A 25312-nucleotide genomic window follows, 5' to 3' on the forward strand; every position below is an offset into this window, starting at 1 on the left:
GGAGGGTTACAACATGCCTTCGGTTGTTCTTCACTGTGAGTACTTTGAGATGGATAGGTGTTCCATAAACTATGTAGTCCAACCTTGTGCTCAATACTTTCTGGACCTTAAAAGATTTTAAAAGTTTGACTTTAAAACAGCAAAATATACTGGTAGAGGAATACCACACTTATACTACCACCCATAACTCTGTTCAGTTGAGACTGCTCACTGTACCTAGGACTAAATCACAGATTTTGGTGATTATGCCTTTAGTGTTGCTGCTTATTATTATGAAATGCCTTTTCTCAGACCCTGCAAGAGACAAATTCTTTCATTCTCTTAAAATCCAAACTCAAACCTCTCCTCTTTACCAGTGTCTATGTCTGATTGCCCCACATTCCATCTGTATATATGTGTCTTCTCATGTTTATTTTTTTCTTTTACTTTTTCTTTTTTTTTTCTTTATTGCTACGTACTGTACAGCATGCTTTGGTTTGGAAAGGTGCCTTATAAATAGAAGATATTATTAGTTTCCATTATGTTGCACATGAACAGTCTTTGACAGTGGTAGGATGTGAAGCTTTGGACCATATTTGTGTAACTGGCACATGCACACTTAGAGCTGGGAATTGCTGGTATCAACTGATACTGACAGATCAAGAAAGAAAGAAACCAGATTCTCTCAACAGAACATCACTCCTTGTCTCACCAGACTAGATTAGTCTGAGAAGATACAGGCTTCAGTCCACCATGGTCTACGCAGGGCCCCCACCCCCTGAGTAGGAGTGTTCAAACAATATTTTTACAGCTAAGCAACAAAAATTCATCATTAGCTTGACTTGACTTGGAAGAAGTCACCTCTGAATACTGCAACAAAGCAGCAACCGTGAGTATGATGATTGTTATATTACAGCTTCAGATACACAAAGATGATTTATCTCTATCTCCCTCTTCATACATAAATATTTATATAGTCACAGCAGGACAGAAAATTAGGAAAATACAGATACGTATACTGTATTTCATTCTATGGAAAAATCTTAATTAAAATACTGTTATAGACTTATTACGAACAAGTACATTATTTCGTTGTATATTTTTTTGTGGTTGTTAAAAATAATGTAAAAAAAGAGAAGGCTAATAAGATTGGTTTCTGTTATATAGATTGGGAAACATTACTGGAAGGACTGAGGCTGAGGAAATGGTAGTAATAAACATTGACTGTCTTCTTTCCAGCTTGTCAGAACACACGCAAGGGCAGTGCTTGTGTTGGTAGTGCTTTCAAGTGATCGGGTGATGTGAAAAGAAAAGAGGCAGTTAAGCCACTGAGAGACAGTAATTACAATGGGCATGCAGTTTAAAACTTAAGAGGTGAAGTCTCAACAACACAGTCATGTTTGTAAAGCAGTGTAGACTGTTCAGCCCATCTACATCTCAGCTTCTTAGTAAGTTGGTGTAAGATTAGATAACCAGAATCTGAAGGTACAGTATGTTATCGAGTTTAAGAAAAGTAGATTAAGACAAAATATAACCGGTGCATGAGTTGAGTTGAAAACACTTGGTTAACTTTTAAAAATAAATTGTTCAAGGCACAAGACAAACCTTAAGTTAAAAGAAAGAACTTAATGTTTAATTACATAGGAGGAAGAATATGTTGAATTTTGCATTAATTGATTGTGCCTTTAGATCTTTCTTTTTCTGAAAATACAAGCCTGTAATAAAATTCAACTGTAATACATTGTATAATGTTATATTTAAATTATATCAGCTGAAATATTATTACTGTTTAACCCCTGCTTGACCATCATGGTCATACTAATGAGGAAGGTCTGATGCTGGTCAGGAAGGTGGAATCACTAAGGTTTGGGGCTGAATGGAAAGACCAGGAATTATCACCTAGACTAGCTGGTGGCTGGCAGGATTTGTGGTTTATCCCTCACCCCGGATTTCCGTTATGAACTCACCTGAACAAGGCTTTATAACTGAAAGATCTTTTTTTTTCTTTTTGCTCTTCTGTATTGTGTGAGACACATGACTATTTAAATTCATGATCATGCCATATTGATCATTGTTCAGTCATCTAGGATGCCCCTATCCAGGCGATGGCCTGTCCTGCTCACGTCAGTCACCCTGCTCCTTCTCGAGCTCTGTCCTGGACTGACTGCTGAAGCCCCGACATCCACCTGCTCAGGGTACCCAGGAATTCCAGGCTCCCCCGGCAACAATGGAGTTCCAGGAAGGGATGGGAGAGATGGGAAAGATGGAAGAGATGGAGCAAGTGGTCTTAAAGGGGAAAAGGGTGAGAAAGGTAATAAAAATATTCTTACACTTATATAGTGCTTTTCTGGACACTCCACTACAGGTAATGGGGACTCTTTTCCAGCACCACCACGTGGATGATGCAACGGCAGCCAAAATACACCAGTTCACTCACCATTCATCAGTGGGGAGGAGAGCAGAGTGATGAAGAAAATGAAAGGACAGGGATTATTAGGAGGCCATGATTGGGAAAGACCAGGGGAAATATGGTCAGAACACCTTTACTCTTTTCAAGAAATCCCCTGGGATTTTTAATGATCACAGAGAGTTAGGACTTCGTTTTTATGTCTCATCTGAAGGACAGTGCCCTTTTACTATACTAATGCCCCAGTATAGTCCCCATCACAATACTGGGGAATTAGGACCCACACAGACCACAGAGTGAGTACTCCCTACTGATTTCACTAATACGTCTTCTAGTAGGAGCCTTAGTTTTCCTGGGAGATCTCTCATCTAGGTACTGGCCAGGTTCACACCTGCTGAGCTTCACTGGGCTGCCAGTTCTGAGTTGCAGGGTGATATACCGTAGCTGCTGGCTGTAAGTGGGGAACTACTAAAGGATTCATATGTTTCGGATTAGAAACACAAAACTCTCCTTGAAATGCCGAGCAGATGAGAGGTGGCAAAACACCATAAATCTTGAACTACGTTGTTATTTTAATCACAAACAAAATCATTTCTTTTAAACGAGACAACCTGGGAGTTTAACCCACCAAGAACGACACCAAGAAAATAATTATTTTTCGCTTTTTTCGATAGTGTGTAGACTTGTAACTATCAACTAATAATCTGGAAAATATGATTATGCAACATGAAAAAGACAAACGTAGTAAGTGGGCCCTGTTGGTATAAATAGCCATGGATGGTTTTCCATGTGTTTCTTTCAAGGGGAAAGTGGTGCCTTTGGACCCCCAGGGAAATTTGGACCATCGGGCCCAGCAGGGATGAAAGGACAAAAGGGGGAACCAGGGCCTTCAGGTACAGTTTTCTAGTGTGTTATGTTCTTTAGAATAGGGGTTGCAAAGGCCTTTTCTGAATGTTTTAATATTAATGTGACAAAAACCTAAGTGTACAGGAGATTAGTTCATTTTATTAACCTTGACCAGAGCTTAAACCACACCCCTAACCCCATTCTCAGGTTTATTTGCAGAAGGTAATGGGGGTAGAAAAAATACACTTTATAAATCTATAAAAAGCTGTGGTTAATGCATTTATAAAGTTTATACATTTAAAAATGGATGAAGATGGTTCATCTAACATGCAATTGATCTAAGATAGAGGATAGGAAGTATCACACTTACGTCATCCTATTAACAATTTAATTTCTAAAACTTTTATAAATAATTATTTTTCATTATAAACTTCATTAGTAGTTTTATTGGTTTCATAAATCATGTAACTACTGTACTAATCTCAATTGTTAATTGGATAACTGTAAATAAAATACTGTTTAGTATTACATTATTATCTAGTGCAATTATGACGAGGATAAAGTGTTATCACTATAACATATCAGAAATGACTGTTTGTTTTGTTTTGCAATATTAGAACGAAGATACATTGACAAATTGCAGTCAGAGGTTGACATGCTTAAAATCAGCTTGTCCAGACTTGAAAAAGGTAAGATAGTCATTTCAAACTAACTCATACTGTGAATAGAATAAACTTATCAGTGACTCACTAAACCAGGAAAAGGAATGCTACAAAAGGAGTTTCCAATGGGATTACTATTCAAATTAAATTTAAGGGTGGTATTGTGACATAGAGATTAGCATGGATACTGTACCTTGCAGCGCTGGAGCCCTGGATTCAATTCCAGGTGCTGACTCTATTAACTTTGCATGTTCTCCATTTATGTGGGTTTCCTCATACAGTCCAAAGACATATTAGTCAGTTAATTGGCTTCTGGGAAAATGCATGTTTTTGTCTGTGTGTCTGCCCTGAGATGGACTGGGATCCCATCCAGAGTGTATCCTCCCTTGTGAACTATGCTTCCCAAGATAGGCACAATTATGACTCCGTTTCATATTTTCATTAGTAATATTAAAGGAATATATAGTCTTCATATATTATGTATATTTTCCTGTTTTTTTCTCATCAAACACATACACGCACACATATGCAATTAAACACGTATAGTCAATCATTTATTTACATTTATTGTAAATGATATAATTACTGTACATGGTCAGCACATGATTTTCTGAAGAACAACCGCATTTTGCTTCATTTACAAAGCACATTTCAATGTAATTAGAAATTCAATTTGGGATTAGAAGGTAAAATAACCTCTGTGCACAATTCTGATTCCTTGTTTTGTATTCATATTGTGACGGGTTCGACTTTGAGCTTGTGCCCTCACCACTCCCTGCCCCAGTTCATCCCTCACCGCATGGGCGCAAACCCAGGTCTCTGGCATCGCTCAACAGGGGTCTTGCCAGCTGAGCTAAAGAAGACCTACCTCAGCCTGGGCAGCCAAGATCCCTGTTATGCGCAGGGGCGTATTCATTACAATATTAATAATATTAAAAGTATGTGCAGTCTTCGTTTGTCTATAGGGACGTTTTGGTTATAGAGCACTTCATTTGTGTTCTTCTTTGCCCCACTGTAATTCTAAGGAAATAAAATGCCTTGTGAATGTATCAAACTTAGTACAGCTATAATTTTACTGTCATTTCAAAGTTTGTGGATGGCCATTCGACTTTCAATATTCAAAACATATATTAAATTGTGTACAGTAAAGGTTAATATGAATAAAATCTCTTTTTTTCAAAGTCTGCACAGATAAATGATTAACATTTGTATTGGAAAAACACGAGCTGTTGTCACATGTTGAGCTTCAGATGTTACTGGCTATCAGGGTTTACACTCTGTGAAGGAAATTTAAGTGGATAATTTGATAGTTACAGTAGGTTATATTTGGAAGCAGAATTGATATAATTCCAAATATTGGAAATGGCTATGTCATAGGTTATAGAGTACAAGTAAACGTATTCAGACCTCTGCACTTTTTTCATATTGTTTGCATTAAAATTTTCAGTCATGGTACAACCTTCTCCAATTTGTCAAATCAAAAAATAAAGAAGTAAATAGATAATTGATATGTAAGAATAATGAAAGAATAATGAAAAGTCAAAACTGTATAAAAATTCAAACGTTTTTCTGTGATAAACCTCAATTAACACACATGCACAAAATTACCTTAATGAATAACTCAATTAGTTGAGTGGCCTGTATACTGTATGTGTGCAATAATACTGCTTCACATGATTTTACAGATAAAATACCTATATCTCTGTAAGGTCACCGTAGTCCCCTAACAAATACTGAAATGTAAGCAAACATTCAGCTATGAGGACCTAGAGCTTTCAAACAAAGTCAGAGATAAAGTTGTTTAAAGGCTGGACAGAATGGTACAAAACATTTAAAAAAACGTGAAGATTTCCTTGAAAATGGTGAAGTGGACCATCAAGACGAGCAAAGCAATTAGACTCTGCCTAAATCAGACTGTGACTCCAAACTAAATAACTAGGCATGGAGAAACCTGGTTAGGGATGCAATTGTGAGGCAAACAAAAACTTTCCTAGAGTTACTGTACATAGTTCAGAGTATAAGATGGGAGGAAGTGTCCATACATTAACAATATCCCTTCCATATAATAGTCTGTTGCTGTGGCGGGACTACAATAAATAATAAAAATAAACTTTATTTTAAAATAGCTCCTTCATAAGTGGTTGCAATTATAGAATATGGAATACAAGGAGTAAAGTAGGGGTACAGTGGAGCAGAGGGGCACACAGAAACAGTGAAATAAAAGCCTTTTTAAAAAAGGTTTTGAGTCTAGACTTAAAAGAGCTCGAGGAAGGAGATTCTCTGATATCCTTTGGGATAGAGTTCTAGAGCATTGGGGTATAGCAGGAGAAGATCCTGTCTCCCACAGAGTGTAGACGAGTCTGGGGGACAGACAGGAGACCCGAATTTGATGAGCAAAGATTGTGAGATGGGGAGTAGGAGGACAGTAGCTCAGACAGGTACTGAGGTGCCAAGCCGTGCAGAGCCTTATAGGTGAGCATGAGGATTTTGAAGTTGATAACAAAGCATAGCTGCTGAATTCTAGACATACTGTATATTCGTTGTTCATAAATAGTATTTGTAAACTTTAATCTAAAGTGGTATTAAAGGCTTCCATGAAATTCTTTGTCTGAACCATCTTTTTGTTTAATTGTATTTATTGTACACAGATACTGTTAAATAGGGACTTTTTGTATGGGAGCAGTTATTAATATTTTTGTGTTCTTTGAAGCTGCACACTTTCAGTTCTTCAGAAGATCTGGTAATAAATACTTTGGGTCCAATAAGGATCCTGGCACTTTTGAACAAGGATTAAAGATATGCAGAGATGCTGGTGGAAAAATAGCCACGCCAGGAAGCCAAGTGGAAAATAATGCCCTTTCGAAGTTTCTCGCTGAATCTCAGAACGCCTACATTGGAGCAAATGACAGAACCACCGAAGGGACATTTGTGGACTTGGAAAATAAGCCTCTTCAATTTACCAGTTGGAAAGATGGTGAACCCAATAACTTTAAGGGAAAAGAAGACTGTGCTATAATACTCACAACTGGAATATGGAACGATGTGCCATGTGATCTAAAGTATATCATAATTTGTGAGTTCTAAAAAGAAACATAAATATTCTGTTTTTTTTTCGGATTGTTCTACTTGTTTGTGGAAAAGCAATCATTGCTTTTATAATAATACTTTTGCTTGTCAAAGAAATGTTTCATTTTACTACCATTTATATATTATTATAATGTTTTATATATTTTGTGTTATGTTTGTTTTATTTCTTGGAAAATGGACAAGTGCATATATTAAGCATATATTTAGTCAATTTTGGGTGGCTTTATGGTGAAGTGGTTAGCATTGCTTCACAATAATGCGCACTGGGTCCAGTTCCCAGAGTGCTAATCTGAGTGGAGTTTTGTTCGTTCTCTCCAATGATGTACCAGTAGGTTATTTGGATCCTGGAAAAAACAGGCCTTGGGATAAGGGTGTGTGTCTGTGTGTGCCCTGAGATGGACTGGCGTCCCATTCAGGGTGTCTTCACCATGAGCCTGTCGCTTGCCAGGCTAGGATCCAGTGTCCCCTGCTGCCCTGTACTAGATAAAATGGTTAGAAAATGGATGGATTAAACAATTTGAAAACATAAAACATCACTTAAAATTATTAAAGATTAGAAACACCAAATAATGTGTCATCTCTTCACTTACCACTGAATTGATATATTTTGCAAAATATGTTATATGATGCAAAATGCTTGCCATTTCCTTAAAAATGTACTCCAGGTTTCCAAGAAGGATTTACTGTATGAGGAAGTTATGTATGCAAAAGAACCTAATGTGTGTTTTTACCAGAAAAACACAAAGGAACTTTATGTTCTTGTTAAATACATTAAGGGCTGGCTGTATAGTAACCTGTAAACCAATGTTATCATGCAGTGCAACATACCTTTTTCATTTGCTTTTGGATACATTTATAAAATACGGGAAGACAACTGATTAGTATATGTGAGAACTCACTGTAACACCACATACTGTGACCACATGAGCCAAAATAAAGTCCAATTACATTCACTGCAGAATGCTGTTAAAATCAACTTATTTATTAGTCCAAAATCACAGCAACAGAAGGCCCAGGATAGAGATCCTAACTTCATATTTAGAATGATTAGAGAGTGGAGGAGTCGCATGGTGCAGAAAAACTGCTTTCTCAATATAAGATATACAAGATCACTTTATTGGCCATATACAATTTCTTGAAAATAGGCATTTGTCTTTTCGCATACCCCAACTTGCTCTCCAAGAGACACACAGACAGGGAGAGAATCTTGTGGTCAGAGCGCAGGATCAGCCATATATACGGCACCCCTGGAGCAGTTGGGGTTAAGGGCCTTGCTCAGGGGCCCAACGGCATAGGGTTCCTCTGCCGGCCGTAGGATACAAACCGGCAACTTTCCAGCCACAGGCGCAGATCCTTAGCCACAGAGCCACCATACTCAGGACCTTCTGTTTAGGAAGGTCTACGGTGCTTCCAGGGACACACAGTAATAGTCACCAAGTGCTGGAGCTGGAGTCTGCTGGATCTTATTTTCTAATCTACTTGGATTCTGGTTTCAGTGGCATATGGTCTGGATTTTTTTTAAGTTGATCACCGATCTCAGGAATCTTTAGTGCTGAGAAAGTTCATGCCAGCTTTTGGAATGGCAAATACATGGCACATACAGTAATTAATCCAGGGCAGCACTGTAGTGCAATGTGGTAAGCATTGTAACCATGTAGCACTGGGGTCCTGGGTTCAATTCTGGACCTGGGGTGCTATCTGTGTGGAGTTTGTATGTCCTCCCCCTTGTTCAGGTGGGTTTCCTTAGGGTGCTCCTGTTTCCTCCCACAGTCCAAAGACCTATTGGTAGGTTAACTGTCTTCTGTGAAAATTGCCCCTGGTGAGAATGTGTGTACAGTATGTTTACATCTGTGTGTGGCCTGCTACAGACTTGGCGTCCTGTTCATGGTGTACCCTGCCCGTTGCTTGCTGGGATAGGCACTGGTTCCCCCATGACCCTCATGGTATCGGACCCATGTCCACAGAGTGGAGGCCCTTACAACGTTACTCTTCTCCTGAAAGGTAATGCGGAAGTAATGTCTAGTCCTAATACAACTGACACCAAGTCTTAAAACATCAGTCCATTCAAGAGCCCTGCCCACTTAAACAGTATCATCATTTCTGGGAAGCTAGGAGAACAAGAAACTGCCATTACAGATGTCTAGTCACTATGCTTCAGAAGTGCACGAACTTGAACTTGGTTATTCAGTCAAATACTAACTCTTCAATGCCAGTATCAGGCTACTTTTAATATTTTTTTTGTATAATTGTTCTGATCCGAAATTCTTGTACAGGTAACAAAATTAATTCAATGATGACTATTTTCAAACACCCTGCTCCTTTCTATGTTATACATACTGTACAGCCTTTCCACATGCCAGCACATCCTTTCTTATGATGACTCACTGTTTGGGCCTTTCCTTGTTCTTTAACTTCCTATGCCCACTCCTCCTCTCTCGTCATGCTGTAATCCAACTAAATACCAACAAATACTTGGGATGCACAGCTTCACACTCCTAGCTCCTCAAAACTCAGTTTTATAGAACGCAAATGTGGATATTCAGTCCATCTGACTTGTCATACTTACGTTCAGCTGTAGTATTGCATTAACAAATTTGTAAACCGTGCTACATTAATATACCGTACTGCATAAACTGCTGTACTTTATATCAAACTGTGCTATACTTCAGTTCTGTGACATTACATCTTTATATAATTATTATTTATATAATTATTAAAATATATTATTACATTATTTTCATAACCAGCTGTTACTCTTAAGTTATTGGGGGTAATCTATAAGGCAGATGAAGAACTAAAATTAATTTTATAAAATGTGCAGTGCAGAAGCTTGTGGAGAACACAAAAAACGTAATTCCTTTATTTAAAAAATATCATGTTGATTTCCAAAGCATTTTGTTCCATTCCAATACTTACTCAAGGCTATCTTAAATTAATGAAAAAGGTTTAAATGTACAAGTCTAACAGAATGCAAAATAAGGGACATTTCACAGAAAAAATTTAGATACAGTATAACAGTGAATCATGTTTCAGAGAAAGTCTAAATCTAACCCAAGTCCCATTTAAAAAATACTGAGGTCATTTTAATTTTGGAATATGCGACAATTGATATAAATTTGAGGAACACAGAATGAAGTCATTTCTTATCAATTCCACCACAAAAAATCCAATGCAATTTCCAAAACACCACTCATATTACATTTTAAATCACATGTAAAAATGTAGCTGTACCATTAAATTTATAAAGTTTAAGGGGAGGTCCAACCCAATTGTGGTAATTTGTTCAACAATTTAATGCAGGAATTGATTTAAACTTGTCAAACACAGGAAGTACAGTAAGCAGTAATGAGACTATTGTTTACTTTGTGAAGGGTTTCTGTCTTTTTTTTGCTGATTTCCTGGAATGATCTAATTTATAATGAGAAAGTCTAGGGTTAGGAATAGTCACAGGATAGAGTGAGGGTCAGAAATACCATAACAAACAGTTGTATTTCATATGGCTTAGTTAAGACAATGTGACTTCCAATTTAAGTGAAGCTTGAAAATTTTATGTTTGCTAGATGTTGGCTTCTAGCTGCTTCACTTCTATACAAAAATAAAGACAAAATGCACTAGCACTGTATGTTACAGAAAAATCATGTTGGCACCAAAAAGGCACCACGAACTAAGGTGGAAATGTTACACAATAGAGGTTTCTCCTTGTAAAACGATATAATGATTCTGTGTTTCAAAGTTTCCAAAATCCTAACAGAAACCTGGTTTGAGCAGAGAAAATGAAAAACAAAAACTTCATAAATGATTTTGGCTCCATCTGCTGGTAAAATGTATCAATTTGACTTTTCTATTAAATCCCTACTTACAGGATTTTATAGTAATGTCAGGAGAGAGAGCTTTTGTTCTTCATAATTTCCTTGGCATCCCATTTATTTAAAAGCATCTCCTGCCATGCATGAACATGATAATTGAACTAAATTGATTACCTAAAGGGTAAAGCAGAAGATTCTGTTACAATCTAAAAAAGGGGGAGTTGATTAAAAAAAAAGTGTGCATAATCCTATTTCTAAAAACTATCCTTTAATTCATTTCATTATTTAATACAAACGACTGACACAACCCTTTTAAACAATGCTTGTAAAATGAACAGTCCGGACACTTAGGTACCCTGTGATTAACCATAATTTATTTTAGTCTGTCGGTATCATACTTCAGGTCACTACGGACTTCCAGAGTATTTTAAAGTCAAAGCATACTTCAGTTTTACTTTGGTGTTCAATTTTAAAGAAATACCCAAGCATGTAAGTATGATTCTTGTTGCAAAGCAGTATAATCATGATTTACAAGCTGTACGCTCTTACAGAAATTCACTGCAGCTGGAGAAAGCTGAACATCTAAAACATACTCGCATCTTCGGAAGTTCGAGTGAGCAGCTGTGTCAGCACATGTTGGCTGCAAAGGAGCAGGTTCAGCTGTTGAGGAGCCTTGACACGTTTCAAGAAAGCTCAACAACTGAACCTTTGTGTTTTTTTCTTTCATTCCATGTTGCAGTGTGGAATTAACCTTTACTGGTTTACCGGTTAATTTTATCTGCACACGGGTGTCTGCAACGGTAACAAGAATGAAAAATCCAGTATCTGATGGCGACATATATATACAAGAGCATGCAGCGTGCAAACCCTGAAAAAGATCAAACTACTGTGCAATGAAGCCCTGTATATCCACCATTTGTACCACAGTGCCCATCAGAACAAGACTGCATGGTATGTCCTGGGGATTACAAAATGCAATGACAATGCAAGTGTTTACTGCAGATTTTAATTGCATTATGAACACAGCAAAACCAGCACTTCTCTGACTTGCAGTTCCTGGCCCATAATAATGTCGCACTCTCTCTAATCACATATATTTGTTTGAACAGCTAGCATATTTTTAAGCAAAATATGGTATAGAATGGATAACCTTTGTTTTCATTGCAGGGACAATCACAATATTTTTATACTAGTACGAGGAGTTTATAAAGAACTGAAATCAAGTCATTTCAATATTTTGGGGGGATATCTGGAATCTTCAGAATATCTATTTTCAGATGGTTTACAAATTAGGAATAAACTAAACAAAACTCGATTCACTGGCTGCTATTTACAATATACCAAAAATGAAAAGGTAAAGAAAAATCCCATGCATGTTTTTAAAAAAAATCACATTCCCAGTTAAACCTTCATAAACGGGATATCTTGACATTACCACTTCGTAATTTTATTCAGATTTGTAAGACTTAAGTATAGATTTTTTTCTTTTACATCATCCATCCATTTTTTTAACCACTTTATTTAGTTCAGGGTCATGGGGGAGCCACAGCCTGTCCTGGCCAGCAATGGGTGTAAGGCAGGGTACACCCAAGACTAGACGCCAGTCCATCGCTGCCCAGACACTCACACACTCAAACCTACAGTAGGGCTGCAGCCTGTCCTGGCAAGCAATGGGCGTAATGCAGGGTATACCCTGGACTAGTCGCCAGTCCATCACACACAGACACTCACACACAGTTACAGCCAGTTTTCCCAGAAACCAATTAACCTACCAGTACACTGGGAGAAAATGAGAGGACCCAGAGGATACCCTCACAAACAGGGGGAGGACATACAAACTTCACACCGATAACACTCCAGTTCCGGAATTGAACCCAGGGACCCATTGCCCCCCTTCTATAAAAATGTTTGTGAAAATAATACTATACCACAAATTCTTTGAACTGTGCTCTCTGGGGAACACAGCGGTTATTTTCAGTCTGGTTTAACATGATCTCATTTCTCTTAACAGCAGTGTGGAGCAATGGTTCGGGATCCAGACATGTCACTGGATAGTTGTAGTTTCAAATCCCAGGTGAGATGCAATCTGTTGCATCTTTGAGCGAAGTACTTCTAACAAATTGTTCTAGTAAAATACCCAGATGTATAAATGTGTGCAAATGTATGTTGCTTTGGATAAAAGCATAAGCCAAATAAATTAGCAATTCTTTGTGAAAGGTAACTAGGGACAATATGAAGTAACCAAAGACTTCAAAAATTTGCTTTGAACAAAAGCAAAAGGGTGATAAGGGGTTTATAGCTAACTTATAGTGTTGTAATTTTCATACCAGAAAAGGCAGAGATTTACTCAAACTACAGCCTTGCAAATATCCATGCCTACCTTATTCTACCATTTTGAAAAACTATCTAGTTCAGAACACCAAAGTAAATGTCTCGTGGTATGTATGATATGGCTCCCATATCATAAAATCATCAAGAAACCAGGAAAAACCACAAACATGCTTAAAGAATTATAGTTAATTTTAAATTTCATTTAATTTTGTAGAGCGATGATCTTCAATGTGAAGCTATGGATACTCTGGTCCATGATTTCTGGACATTAGCTCCAAATTTGGAGGTTGGAAATTAAAGCAAATCTGTGTGTGGCTTTATGGAGTTTTTAGTACTGTTACAGTATACATGTCTAGCCCTGGGAACATTTGATCAGTGTACAGCATATACTGTTATATGGAAATCAAGAAATGCTTCTTTGCATGAAAAGAACTCATGCAGTAAACTTTTTTATGCAAAGATCGGAATATTGTTTTTGGAAAACCTTATTGGAGATAAATCCACAGAACTTTGAAAGAGCTATTAAATAATAAATACAGTTAAATAAAAACGGGCAAAAGCCAGTACTCATTAACTGGTAGTCAAAAGGCTTTTCAAGGTTATGTGAAATTAAAACTGTGAGTTTCACAAACCGTTAATCTGAAAGCAATGATTTAATACAGTATTTGGAAGTACTCTGGAAAGTACTAGGCCTTCCTCATTATCTGGGAGAAATTTGAGCCGGGCAAAGCCTTCGTCTGTGGCTCCTCAGTGCAATCAAACTGACAGTTTGCAATAGCCATCCAGCACATTTCGAATCAGCTGGCTCGTGTGGAAGCAGCCGGCTGCTGTGCGTCTCGGCAGGTTGTGGGGAAGCAGCTGTAATCGGCAGCGTACGTCTTAAACAATGTTTGTTTCGGGCGCTGCCATTCTGCCCAGCTCGGTCCCACAGAGCTGCTCTCGCGAACACCCCAGGGACTCCACTGACAGGCTCTGACTGGACAGGATGCTGCTGAGGCTCTGCTCGTGCCCTTCTCTGGGGTGGGCTTCGATCTCCACCTGCACCTCGATGTTGGTGCCCTCTCTGGAATGGCAATATAAATGAACGGGTTGGGAGCGTGAAAAAAAAAAAGTCTTGCACACAGGTGTTCGCATTGCTGTTGGAGAGCCAAGTCTTCAAACACGAATAGTCAGTTTCGAAAGGGTGGATATGTAATCTAGAACAACTGGCCATAACAGTTTAAAAAATACATATTAGGGTTATGCACCAGAACAATTAATCTATAAATGTCTATTATATTATTTCACTTAACTAGAGATTTGGTCTTAAGAGAACATTATTGACAAATTAATTAATACAGGCTAGATTACCTTTATTTGATCTATAATTTAAGAGATGCAGTGTGAAAAAAAGGCTTGTGTGGGAATAAGAGTAGGAATTTACATCTGTTGCTTTATGCTGTAGGTTTCACCTATGAAAACAGAGTTCTGAACATCCGTGGTCCAGCATTAAAACACCTGTGTTTAAAGCAAAGATGATGGTTACAAACTTGAACAATAAATAACGTAATGAAACAAGAACAATAATACACATGCAGTATGTGATCATCTCAGAACAGCATGTTTTAAGCAGAAACCTTAAATATGGAACCTCACCTTAAGGAAGGGTCCTGTGTGTCACTGAACATACTTCCTGCCAGGGCTACGGTGCTCGCTGATTGGTTGTCTTGCTCTTTGCCACTCTCCCTGTCTGCGTGACTTCTGCTGGTGCTGGGGAGCATGCTCGCTTCATGGACACTGGCCTCACTGACCGCTAGGTTGGGCTGACCAGACCAATGGTCACTGACTGCATCAGACAACAGAGAGATCTATTTGATATTTACGAGGTCCCTTCGCAACCTTGAAATGCTTAGAAATTCAACATGAAAGAAAACATTTAAAAAATGAGGTAGAAAGTGGATTTCTATCCTCAATGTGCACATGCAGTAAACGTTTTATTTGGAATTTCACATTTCCATTCACGCAACGCAGTTTTTTGTACATTATCTGGAGTTTGATTTTCCATGTTGTACTCCAGGTTTGCCTTACAGTGACTCCAGCAATTACTGCACCACCTGGTTCAATCAACTGGTTGTAAAAACAAGCAGTTACTTTGAGTGAACACACTGTTTCATTTCCTGCAGTTTCTTTAACTTTGGTTCTATAATGTTACATAACCCGGGGTAATTTCGACATCTAGTATATATGTAACCAATATGGTAAACTAGTAAGGATTCCAGGTTTTTTATCTACTGTAGGTAATCTGGGTCCGACTCCCAAAACAGGAATGCCGTGTTCTCCTGTACTGTCTAGTACTTATGATTTTCACCCAGGTGGAATGGGTCTGACTCCCGGTATGGGAATGCAGTTTGTGGATGTATGGCACAGGCTACCCAGCCATGTGACTGAAGCTGATATTTCAGCTTCATTCAGGAAACAGACGAGGCCCTATAACTACCAACTACAGTACCAAACAGGCTAGAAGGGCCGTATGTCCCCCTTCGTTCGAAGCCTGTGGTGCTGACATCCGGACTGACACTTACAGTTGGCTAAATCTTCCAGGTGTATTTTCCTTGGCTCCGGCTGATCCTTCTGACCCAAGCACCAGCCATTCCGACAGAGAGACATGGGGACGACTCCGTATACATACGTCATCATGAGTGGCACTCCAACTCCTGTAAGAGAACCACTGAAATCTTCATCCATCTTCAACGATTCTGATCCCACTTTATTCCATAGGAGACCTACAGGAACAGTTTTTCTGGAGGTTTTAGTACAGTATGCATGTCCAGCCCTGGAAACATTTTAGTGTACAGCATCAATGTTATATGGAAATCAAGAAACGCTTAAAAATAACTCATGTGGTAAACCTTTTTATGCAAAGGCTGCAATACTGTTTTTATTTTTTGGAAAATCTAACCAGAGATAAATACATGGAGCTTTGAAAAAGCTATGAAATAATAAACATTATAAATAATAATAAATAAATAAAAATGAGCTATGGCCTGTACTCATTAACTGGTTGTCCAACACTTTTCAACTTTATGCAAAATTAAAACTGAGTTTCACAAACCGTAAAGCTGAAAGCAGAGGTTTAATAAGCATTTTGAAGAGTATGAAACCTTCCTTATTGTCTTGGAGAAATTTGAGCCTGGCAAACCCTTTTTTAGTGAAACTAAACTTTGCCAAACACTTTTTAAAGTGTATGTGAAATTTTCACAAAATATAGACTGAAGGCGGGCACCCCTATTCCTGAAAGAAAACAGGAATCCCATCTTCAACTCTTTTGATCCCATTTTATCCCATTGGAGACTACAGTGTGAGGAAAAAAACTATTGGAGTTGCATGTTTACAATTGTAAATTGGTATTCTGATATAATTACAGAATTATTTTTATTATTATTAGATATAATTACAATGCTCATGTTCTATGGGATATCTAAAATAAATGTAAATTCTTACAGTTGTTAAATACATATAAATCTCATTTAAAAAAACATACAATATGTAAGTAACAAATATGCCAGCAGATATACTATTTTCTCATCTAAAAATCACATTTTGATGACAGTAGTTTACGTGGATCATTTATTAGTACTAAATTAGTATTAGATCATTTATTACCTAATTCACTTCAGTGCTTTTCAATTACTGTCAATACCAAAATCAAACTAAGGATTAATACACACTAAGGTGTGTCCTTAATTACCAGCCAGATAGTTCCATACTGTCAAACCACAATGAGAAAGAGTTTGTTTAATAAATGTACCTCTTGCATTGTTAAAGGTATTAAATGCAGCTTGATGTAGCTAATTCCTGCTTATTGGCCATACTGGTCCTCTATAACACATCTGTAAAGTTTCAACTCACAAATGTTTATGAATATTTGAACTGGGGAAAATCAAGAGAGTAAGTATAGCCTTTGAGTATTGCTCTGTACTAGAAAAGGGGAGATATGGTATTCAGGAAAGTAAAATAATGTTGCCGGTACATTATTGCCAAGTACAGGCAGCATAACATTCAACAGGATTAGGCTTTGATAAAAGCCACATTCTGGACAGCTGTTTTGAAAACTTCTTCTTGACATCATCATTCTTGACAGTGTAATGAGATAGTAAGGTAAATGGTCTCAAAGAAATATTCTCATGAAAACGCAATATCAATAGCAAGGCGACAGCTGCCACTGTACATCCAAGAATAAATGTAATTTTCAGTCTTGACCTGATGAGGTTTTTTTCTTATTTGGATGATATACAGTATAACGCCCTACAAAAATGTTGGGATAGCAAAGTTAAAACCATTATTTTTGCTTTACAGTGAAGCAATTTTGTGATCGTGAGTGGTAAGATTGTATTTTGGCTACTTCCTTACATACATTCGATGGTATTAGACCAAAAACATACTTTGTGTTCAATCCAGTGATTTCAAGTGATCATACGTGTGGGTTCACATTTATTATGCACTAAATGTCAAAGAGTTAAAGTACATATTTGGTTGCATGCCCTTTTATCAGAATAATTAAGTCATACACCTGTGAATTTGGGGTCAAATTCTAATTTCACAACTGTATATGTATTTTAAGTCCATTTATACAAATGCAGCCATTCAAACTGCGCGGTACAAACCCGTACCGCAAGCAACTACCCACAAGCCACCGCCGCGTACCGCGGTACGTGATTGGCTGGCCAAAATGACCGACAGGGGCACTCATGGTTCACTGGTTATTAGTGAAAAGATTTAATCATTTAATCTCTTTACTGTGCACGTTTTAATCCGCTTAGTATTGAATATTTATATGGAATTTTACAACTAAAGGGAAATTTTAGTAGTTGAGCATAAAAAGAAGACGAGCATAACGCATCTGATGGTCATAAACAATATTAATTTAGGAACATAAACATATTATGTAAACTGTATATGGTTGGTATTGGTATTTTAAAGAAAAAATACACACCAATATTCCACTTTCTTCCTAAACATTTTAAGCATCAAAGTCTTACATGTGGTTATTTTGGAAACGTTTTTACGTGCTCCTTCTGACCATATTAAGTTTAATATGTGAATATTTTCTAACCGCTTTATCCAGGACAGGTAACAGTTTCACCCTCCCCCTTCCCTCTGCCTGCCTTTTTTTTAACCCCTGTGCCCGAATTGCAGCAGGTGAGAAAAGAGAAAAAAGATCAACTTACAGCGTACACAAAGATTCTAGGCTGACTACGAGGAAGACAGATCACCTGTTTTTCGCACACAAAAAGTGGTTATTAACTATCGAAACCTGTTTTTATAGCTTTTAAAATCATGCAATGTCTAAGTTAAGCAGGAACACATCTTATCTCATTATTGATTTCTTTTTTAAAAATTAAAAAATTCATTTGCCCAGCCGTTTATAATATTGTGGCATTTTTGGGTTCGGCAAGGATGGACACAGTGACTCAGACACTCCTTGAATGTAAAACGACGTTTTAGTTTTGACACAGCCTGAAAGTAGTTAGTGTTGTACAGTGATAATAGACGTGGGTAATGTCATCCCCATTAAATAATGTGCTTATCGCGCAAATCCTGCTAAACTAAAAATTAGACACAAGAAGAGTAGTGTCTGAATCGCTGTGCCTGTCCTTGACGAAACCGAAAATACTACAATATATATTTCTAAATATCACCTGTGGGGGTTGTTCGCACGAACTCGTATTGAGCAGTATTTCTTGGATTGTGAACGTACTGTATGTACACAGCGGTTCCGCAGGGCGTAGGGCGCAAACCCACGTTAGCCCGAAAGCGCTACTTTGTTAATAATATGTTCCGTGTCGCATTAACATTGGAATAACAAGTGTAAAAAGAGGCTATACACAATGTGTCTCCTCTTTAACTCTTCAGTTTACAGAGAAATTTCACCAGAGCCTCACAACATTGTCCAATAATACTCTTCTTGTGTCTAATTTTTAGTTTAGCAGCATTTAAGCTACAATACATGAATATAATTATATTGTTACTAATTTCTTTAGATACGCAATTCCATATTTTATTCCCTATTAATCAAATTCTAAAAATGTCAATATAGTGTCCATAATATTTGCTATTTTAGTTTTTCAAAGAAACCTTTCGAAGGCTTGAGGCATCTGTTAAATTGCCCCACTGGATAAGTTGTTTGGAATTAAACTGGTTTTGTAGCTCTTAAGCATACTGTAGTTTTTACAGCGGGTACTTTTCCTCCCCCTCTTCATTCTCAAAGTAGAATAGCCAAACATACTGACAAATGTTTTATTAGAAAAAGAGATTCACAACGCAAAGCTGTGTCAGTCGTCTATGTAAAAAATCAGTTTGAACATCATGGGTGCTGTTTTTAATAAACTGCTGAGTAAAGAATAGGAATTTTCCTGCTGTCAGCATTATTGTGTATATAGTTGACCTTTACCTGAACGAAAACAGGACATAAAGAAAGGGTTTCAGAAATCAAACAAAGCTTTATTCCCGTGCTTACAGGGTTCCAGTTAGTGCGTAATTACGCATCGATGAAACACCGGAGGTTTACAAAAAGAGAATTGGCTCACTGATAGTTTTAATTAGAGGCTGTGAAAATTTTCACAAGTAGAGGTTTTTAAAATGTGTTTTTGGTTTGGTTTAAAGGCTTTCTGTGTTTCCCTTGCGAAGATATGGACATAAGAATATTTGTGCGTGGTCAAAAAAATGGCGTAAAAATGACACAGCTAAACTCTGCTGCGACATTTTTGAAGTTACTCCAGTCCACTAGAGGCAGGCAGCCACTTACTGTACTTTTTGGACCGGTCTTCCTCCAGCCCGCCCTGCACTCTACGTTTGGGCCGGTCGCTGGCATGTGCCCTGACCAGTCTGGCTCCTGGCACACTCCTGGTCGACCACCCATAATAAGTGTGCTACTGCTACTGATATAGCAATCCCTACATTACAAACTGTATATGGGTGGTATTGGTATTTTAAAGAAAAAATACACACCAGTATTCCCTGTTGAGTGACGAAGGAAGCCCAGGTTCAATTCCCCAGCTGGTAGGGCGTGAGCCCGAAAGCGCTACATTATTAATTCTATCTTCCCTGTCGCATTAACTAACTCTTCAGTTTATTCCGCCAGACAGTACATGAATATAATTATATAGTTATTAATTTGTTTAGATACGCGATTCCATATTATATTCCCTGTTAATCAAATTCTAAAAGTATGGTTTAGTTTACACCGATAATGAGCAAATTCCTAGAAAAGGTTAAAAAATTATCACTTTTCACAAAGTATAGAAACTTAATATGGTCAGAAGGAGCAAGTAAAAACATTTCCAAAATAACCACATGTAAGACTTTGATGCTTAAAATGTTTATAGGGAGTGGAATACTGGTGTGTATTTTTTCTTTAAAATACCAATGCCAGTCATATACAGTTTAAATAATGTTTATGTTCCTACATTAATTAATTAATCAATCAATCTGAGATTCTCAAAACTTACTTTGTATGACTGGAAATGAATACGTGATCGATCAACGAAATGCTGTGGTGTTACTTTTTGTCAATGAAAAAATAAAGTATTTTCGTTTACAAAAACAGTTACAAAGAAAGTGGACCAGGGTAATACTTTGAGCTTACAGCTTGTCCAAGGTTATTCATTATTAATACTATTAGCAATATCTTCGGTAAAGACTTTGATGCATAAAATATTTCTGCATAATTAAAGTATTTCTGATAAAGGTGGTAGGTTGTGTACTTTTGTCCAACTGAGCAATCTTGCTTTTATAAAATATAGCAACTTTTAATGTTTAATGATTAACATGCTGTAATACACAGTTTTAAATTAAATGTCTAAAGAGTATACAACTTAAATTCTTAATTGAATAAAGACTGTCCGTCAGCAGTGATCGGGATTTGAAACCGGGTGTTTTCTGGTGACAGCTCAAATACTGTACAGGCAAGGTTAAGCTTTATTAGCTCCACCTGGCGGTTTTACAAGGTGATTCTGGATACTATTAACATAATCTAATTTGCATATGGTAAATCGTGGTATGATGCGTTTTGATGTGACATGCCCACCGAATTGTACCGCAGCCTACCTCGCTCGTTTTGAATGGCTGCATCTGTATTATTAGGTGACAATAATGTTGCGCCTGTACAACTAAATCAAGTCAAGTCTTTCATATTTGAATGAATAAAGAAATAACACATTTTAGTTATGTTTTATTGAGCTCCACAACTTAACTGTCTTGACACAGAGATAATATTGGTAACTCAATAAGTCTCCACATTTTTAATACAATTGCATACTGTATAACATTATACAGAATTACTAATTGATTAATCTGAAATACTGTTTAAGGCATGATATATTCCCTGACTATATGACTAATTTGTGAATAGTAACTTATGGTATAATGTTACTATAATATGTCATGTCATTTGCCAAACCGCTTTATACCATATGGTGTCGAGGAAAGCCGGAGCCTACCCAGCAACGAGCTCAAGGCAGGGTACACCCTGGACGGGGCGCCAGTTCATCGCAGGGCAAGTGCAAGCCAATCATACATGGGGACAATTTGGAGGCCACGGTAAAGGCAGAGGGGGGAAATATGGCCCAGACACCGGGATAATTGCCTACCTTTTAACCATAATATCTACTGCTTGGCCTCACACATCATGCAGGGCCAAAAGCAGAAGACTGATTTAAAAACACATGTGCTGAACAGATGAACATTTACACTGTGCTTAGGGATATTCTAATGGTTAATAATGAAGAGAGCTGTATACAGTAAATCAGGTAATAAGGCATACATCAAAGCTGTCAGACATTGCCTTGGCAACATGAATCTAAAATGCCCAGACCTGGAGACAAGAAGATATTAATTACTTCTCTCTTACCTACAGTCACAGCTGCAATAACTGGAGAAACAAACACTGACATGACAACCCCACTGGCTACAGTCAGGTACTGTTTACTTCCTGAGATATTGTTTTTCTTACATCGACTGTGGACCTGAAAATTTGACAAAAACAGAGGAAAAATGTTATAAGTGGGTTGTTCTGCATTTGAGGAGACAGCATTTTCTGAAAATAATACTGAAAGATTCTGTTATAACACACAAGACTGTAGTTTTTAACCAATTTTCATAAAGGGGAATAACAGCTTTTAATTCAATGTAATCTCTCACACTATACCGCACCATATGTTTATATATGTTCTTGACCATGTTTTCTTACCATATATAATTCATACTTTATCCTTAGGATGTTACCTATTTATCTTTACTAACACAGTCCCTAAAGATTGTATTCTACACTTTTATGGTAACTGAAAAAAGGCCAGAAAATCTACAGCTGGGGTTATGTTTTTCTCTTTCACACACAATTTTAATCATGTGACAAATATTTAAAAAATGTTCATTTCGTGCATTTTTTCAACAATATTTAAGGTCAATTAAAGGTCAAGATAATCAGAAACACCTTTAGCATAAAATTGTAATCTTAAAAACTTTAGTTGCATGAACATGAAATTTAGAAAATCCTTACAATATTGATATACTGTATCAATGAAAACCTAAGCCTGATAAAGTTATATAAGAAGACATGTAAGTAATATTATTACATAATTCTCAAATCAGATGAAGGAGGAGCACAGCTAATGTTTACATTTATGACTAGAAATCTAAATCATGTTTTTGACAAACCCAAATCCAAATGCAAGTTAAGATTTTGCCAAATGTAGAAATTTGTCAATTTAACAATATATTAAAATATAAACCAGTGCTGAACATTTCTGGAGTGTTCTACAACTGCTTAAAAGTGCCATTGGATTCTGAATACTTTGAATTCGATCCCCTTATAATCTCCTCTAATTACTAAAGAAATTCAGTTCCTTTAACGCCATAATGACGCCTGGAATTAATCTGGTTATTCTTTGATCTATTGCCTCGGTCTCAATGTCCCTTTTATAATGTTGTGACCAAAACGATATGGATATTACGATAAGAATTGTAAGAATACAGATGTAACGGGTCCAGCACCTATATCACCCTTACAACTGGCAACCCACTGAAGCTCAGCTGGTGTGAGCCTGGTCAGTACCTGGATGTGAGACCTCCTGGGAGAGCTATGGTTGCTGCTGAAAGAGGTGTTAGTGGGACCAGCGGGGGTGCTCAGCCTGTGATCTGTCTGGGTCCTAATACCCTGGTATAGTGATGGGGACACTGTACTGAAAAAAAACTGCCATCCTTCTCTTGGAGCATTTCTTGAAAATAATAGGGGTGTTACCCAAATGTCCTGGCAAAAGCTCCCCACGGACTTTACTAGTCACGGCCTCCTAATAATCCCCATCTATAAACTGGCTTCATTACTCCGTTCTCCTCTGCACTGATAGCTGATGTTTGGTGAGTGTAGTAGCACATCACCCAGGTGGGTGCTAAACATTGGTGGTGGTTGAGGGGAGTCCCCATTATCTCTAATGCACTTTGAGTGGAGTGTCCAGAAAAGCTTTAATTATGTGTAAGGATTTATTTTATTATTTAATCACTCATATCCTGTTTTTTTTTTTATTTAAGCCTACAGTTTACCTCTCTCTCCTTTTTTTACTTGCTTTTGCTAGCAATGTGTAAAGAGACACTTTCTTTATGTGGATCCTGCTCCTTTAACATAATATAATTAAGTGGTTCTTTGTCTGTATATTTAATTTATTGATTTAATAATCCATTTGGGCCACTGTTTTCTAGTCTTTTATATGCTTATTCCTGGGAGTTTTCATCCACTCTCTTCCGATTCCATGCTTACACATTTGAAGACCTTTGGTCCTGTCAAACTAATATTTTCTGGTGCGTGCATAGCTTTGACTATTCCTACCTTTTTACAAATATTGACTACTGGCACAAAAAGGTGTCATGTTAATGTCTCTGCAAAACACTTGATCAATATGTTAAAACGCTAAGAAAAAGGACACAATTTAAAGCCAATCAGTTGGGAAATAGCAATTTGTTCTTCATCTCCTGTGAGTCCTGTATGACACAGGGAGAATGAGAAAGGACAGTCCTGTGTCCACAATCTGCAAGTGAGGCACATATCTCACTGGCATCACAGGAAGACTGCAGGTGCCCAGAGGCTCTCAAGATCGAGAAAACCCTGGCACACTGCTCCTAAACCTGTGGCCCTGAGCCACAAAAAACTCACAACTCAGGTCAAAGATCAACTGCCTTATTTATGCTGAAACACCTGGCAACACCAAAAAGTAAAATTTTCTTAAAGAAATATGATTTTAAGAGATGGTAGAATGGTTGCATTTTATTCTAAACATAACATTTCAAATGTCCAAATGGCATTTTTTAGTGTTGTTTTTATATTCTGCTGTACAAGTGGACTATCAAATGGCAGTAAAAAGTAAATTTGAAAAGGTGCAGAAAGAACTTGCAGCATGAACTTTGCTTCTTGCCTAGTCTTATTTCAGGACTCGCCACACTTAGCCAAGGATGTTTCTCTTCTCCAGGCACTTGATTACTCGTCCATTCTGAAATATCGTACTGCTGACTGTCACTTGTTTGCCTCAAAACTGAGGAACTATTAATAACTGTCACCACCATATTGGTAATCCTAGTTTACAACTTTTCCAGCCTCATGTCGCATTAAAGCACAGGAAGAGAAGAAAAAAAATGGTCATTTCAAATAAATACAGGACGGTACACTGCAGTTTTGGCTGTATGCTCAGGTTGTTGAAATGTTCTTTTGCTGAGGATGTTTGGGATATACCACTATTTTTGTATTTTCTGTTTTGTTTTATGTTATACTATATATAGTGTGTAAACCAGTACTTAGGGTTTCTAGGATTTTAACTGGAATTTTTGGGTTCAAGTTAGGGTGGGTTGGGATGGGTTCAAGTGCTGTTGTCCCCTTGAAACCTAAGGAACTTCACCTGAATTGTTCCAGTTAAATACCCAGATGTATAAATGGGTACAACTGTAAGACAGTATAAATAAAAGCAACAGCCAAATAAAATAGTAATAACATTCTAATATTATATGAATGTGTGTCCACAAACACCTTAGGATAACCTTTTTTTTGCATCTCGGTAAGTAGTGATTTCTTCCTCGTTGTCCTTTACACATGAGGATAAGCAGTTATTTATTGCTATTGCTTCAGAGGTGACTGTACAATTATATAACCGCTCTGTATGTGTGTACAGTGGAGA

At 37.4% G+C, this 25312-nt stretch overlaps 2 protein-coding genes across 6 annotated transcripts in view; one reads left to right on the plus strand and one right to left on the minus strand.

Moving 5' to 3' along the window:
* Positions 1-685: 685 nt before the first annotated feature.
* LOC148675259 (mannose-binding protein C-like) lies at positions 686-7934 on the plus strand. 2 transcript variants are annotated; one of them, XM_088626398.1, is made up of 5 exons: positions 686-868; positions 2059-2281; positions 3190-3279; positions 3850-3921; positions 6605-7934. In XM_088626398.1, exons 2-5 carry the CDS (start codon positions 2068-2070, stop codon positions 6976-6978), a joined length of 750 nt encoding a protein of 249 aa, XP_088482524.1. In that variant the 5' UTR covers positions 686-868; positions 2059-2067; the 3' UTR covers positions 6979-7934. The 2 variants fall into 2 exon arrangements, with proteins under 2 accessions (XP_088482524.1, XP_088482523.1); XM_088626397.1 differs by having other exon boundaries at positions 698-868; positions 2059-2290.
* An 8-nt stretch (positions 7935-7942) lies between these two features.
* Positions 7943-25312, minus strand: part of LOC148675260 (E3 ubiquitin-protein ligase RNF19A) — a 45431-nt gene continuing 28061 nt past the window's right edge. For 2 of the 4 annotated variants that reach the window (XM_088626388.1, XM_088626386.1), the window contains exons 7-10: positions 22006-22120; positions 15680-15880; positions 14754-14943; positions 7943-14181 (exon numbers count right to left, since the gene is read on the minus strand). In XM_088626388.1, the coding sequence (XP_088482514.1) occupies positions 13998-14181; positions 14754-14943; positions 15680-15880; positions 22006-22120 (690 nt within the window). In that variant the 3' untranslated portion in view covers positions 7943-13997. The remainder of the gene's footprint in view (positions 14182-14753; positions 14944-15679; positions 15881-22005; positions 22121-25312) is intronic. The other 2 variants (XM_088626389.1, XM_088626387.1) reach the window with 1 other exon arrangement.

Source organism: Lepisosteus platostomus, chromosome 3, assembly GCF_059453375.1.
Source record: "Lepisosteus platostomus isolate fLepPlt1 chromosome 3, fLepPlt1.hap1, whole genome shotgun sequence".
Classification (NCBI taxonomy): domain Eukaryota; kingdom Metazoa; phylum Chordata; class Actinopteri; order Semionotiformes; family Lepisosteidae; genus Lepisosteus; species Lepisosteus platostomus.

What these genes read in the sequence shown, in the direction of transcription:
- LOC148675259 (XM_088626397.1), top strand. Translation starts at nt 2,068, where the DNA reads ATGCCCCTATCCAGGCGATGGCCTGTCCTGCTCACGTCAGTCACCCTG. An exon ending in AGGGGAAAAGGGTGAGAAAG is followed by an intron (nt 2,291 to 3,189) that starts GTAATAAAAATA and finishes GTTTCTTTCAAG; the next exon opens with GGGAAAGTGGTGCCTTTGGA. An exon ending in CTTGTCCAGACTTGAAAAAG is followed by an intron (nt 3,922 to 6,604) that starts GTAAGATAGTCA and finishes TGTTCTTTGAAG; the next exon opens with CTGCACACTTTCAGTTCTTC.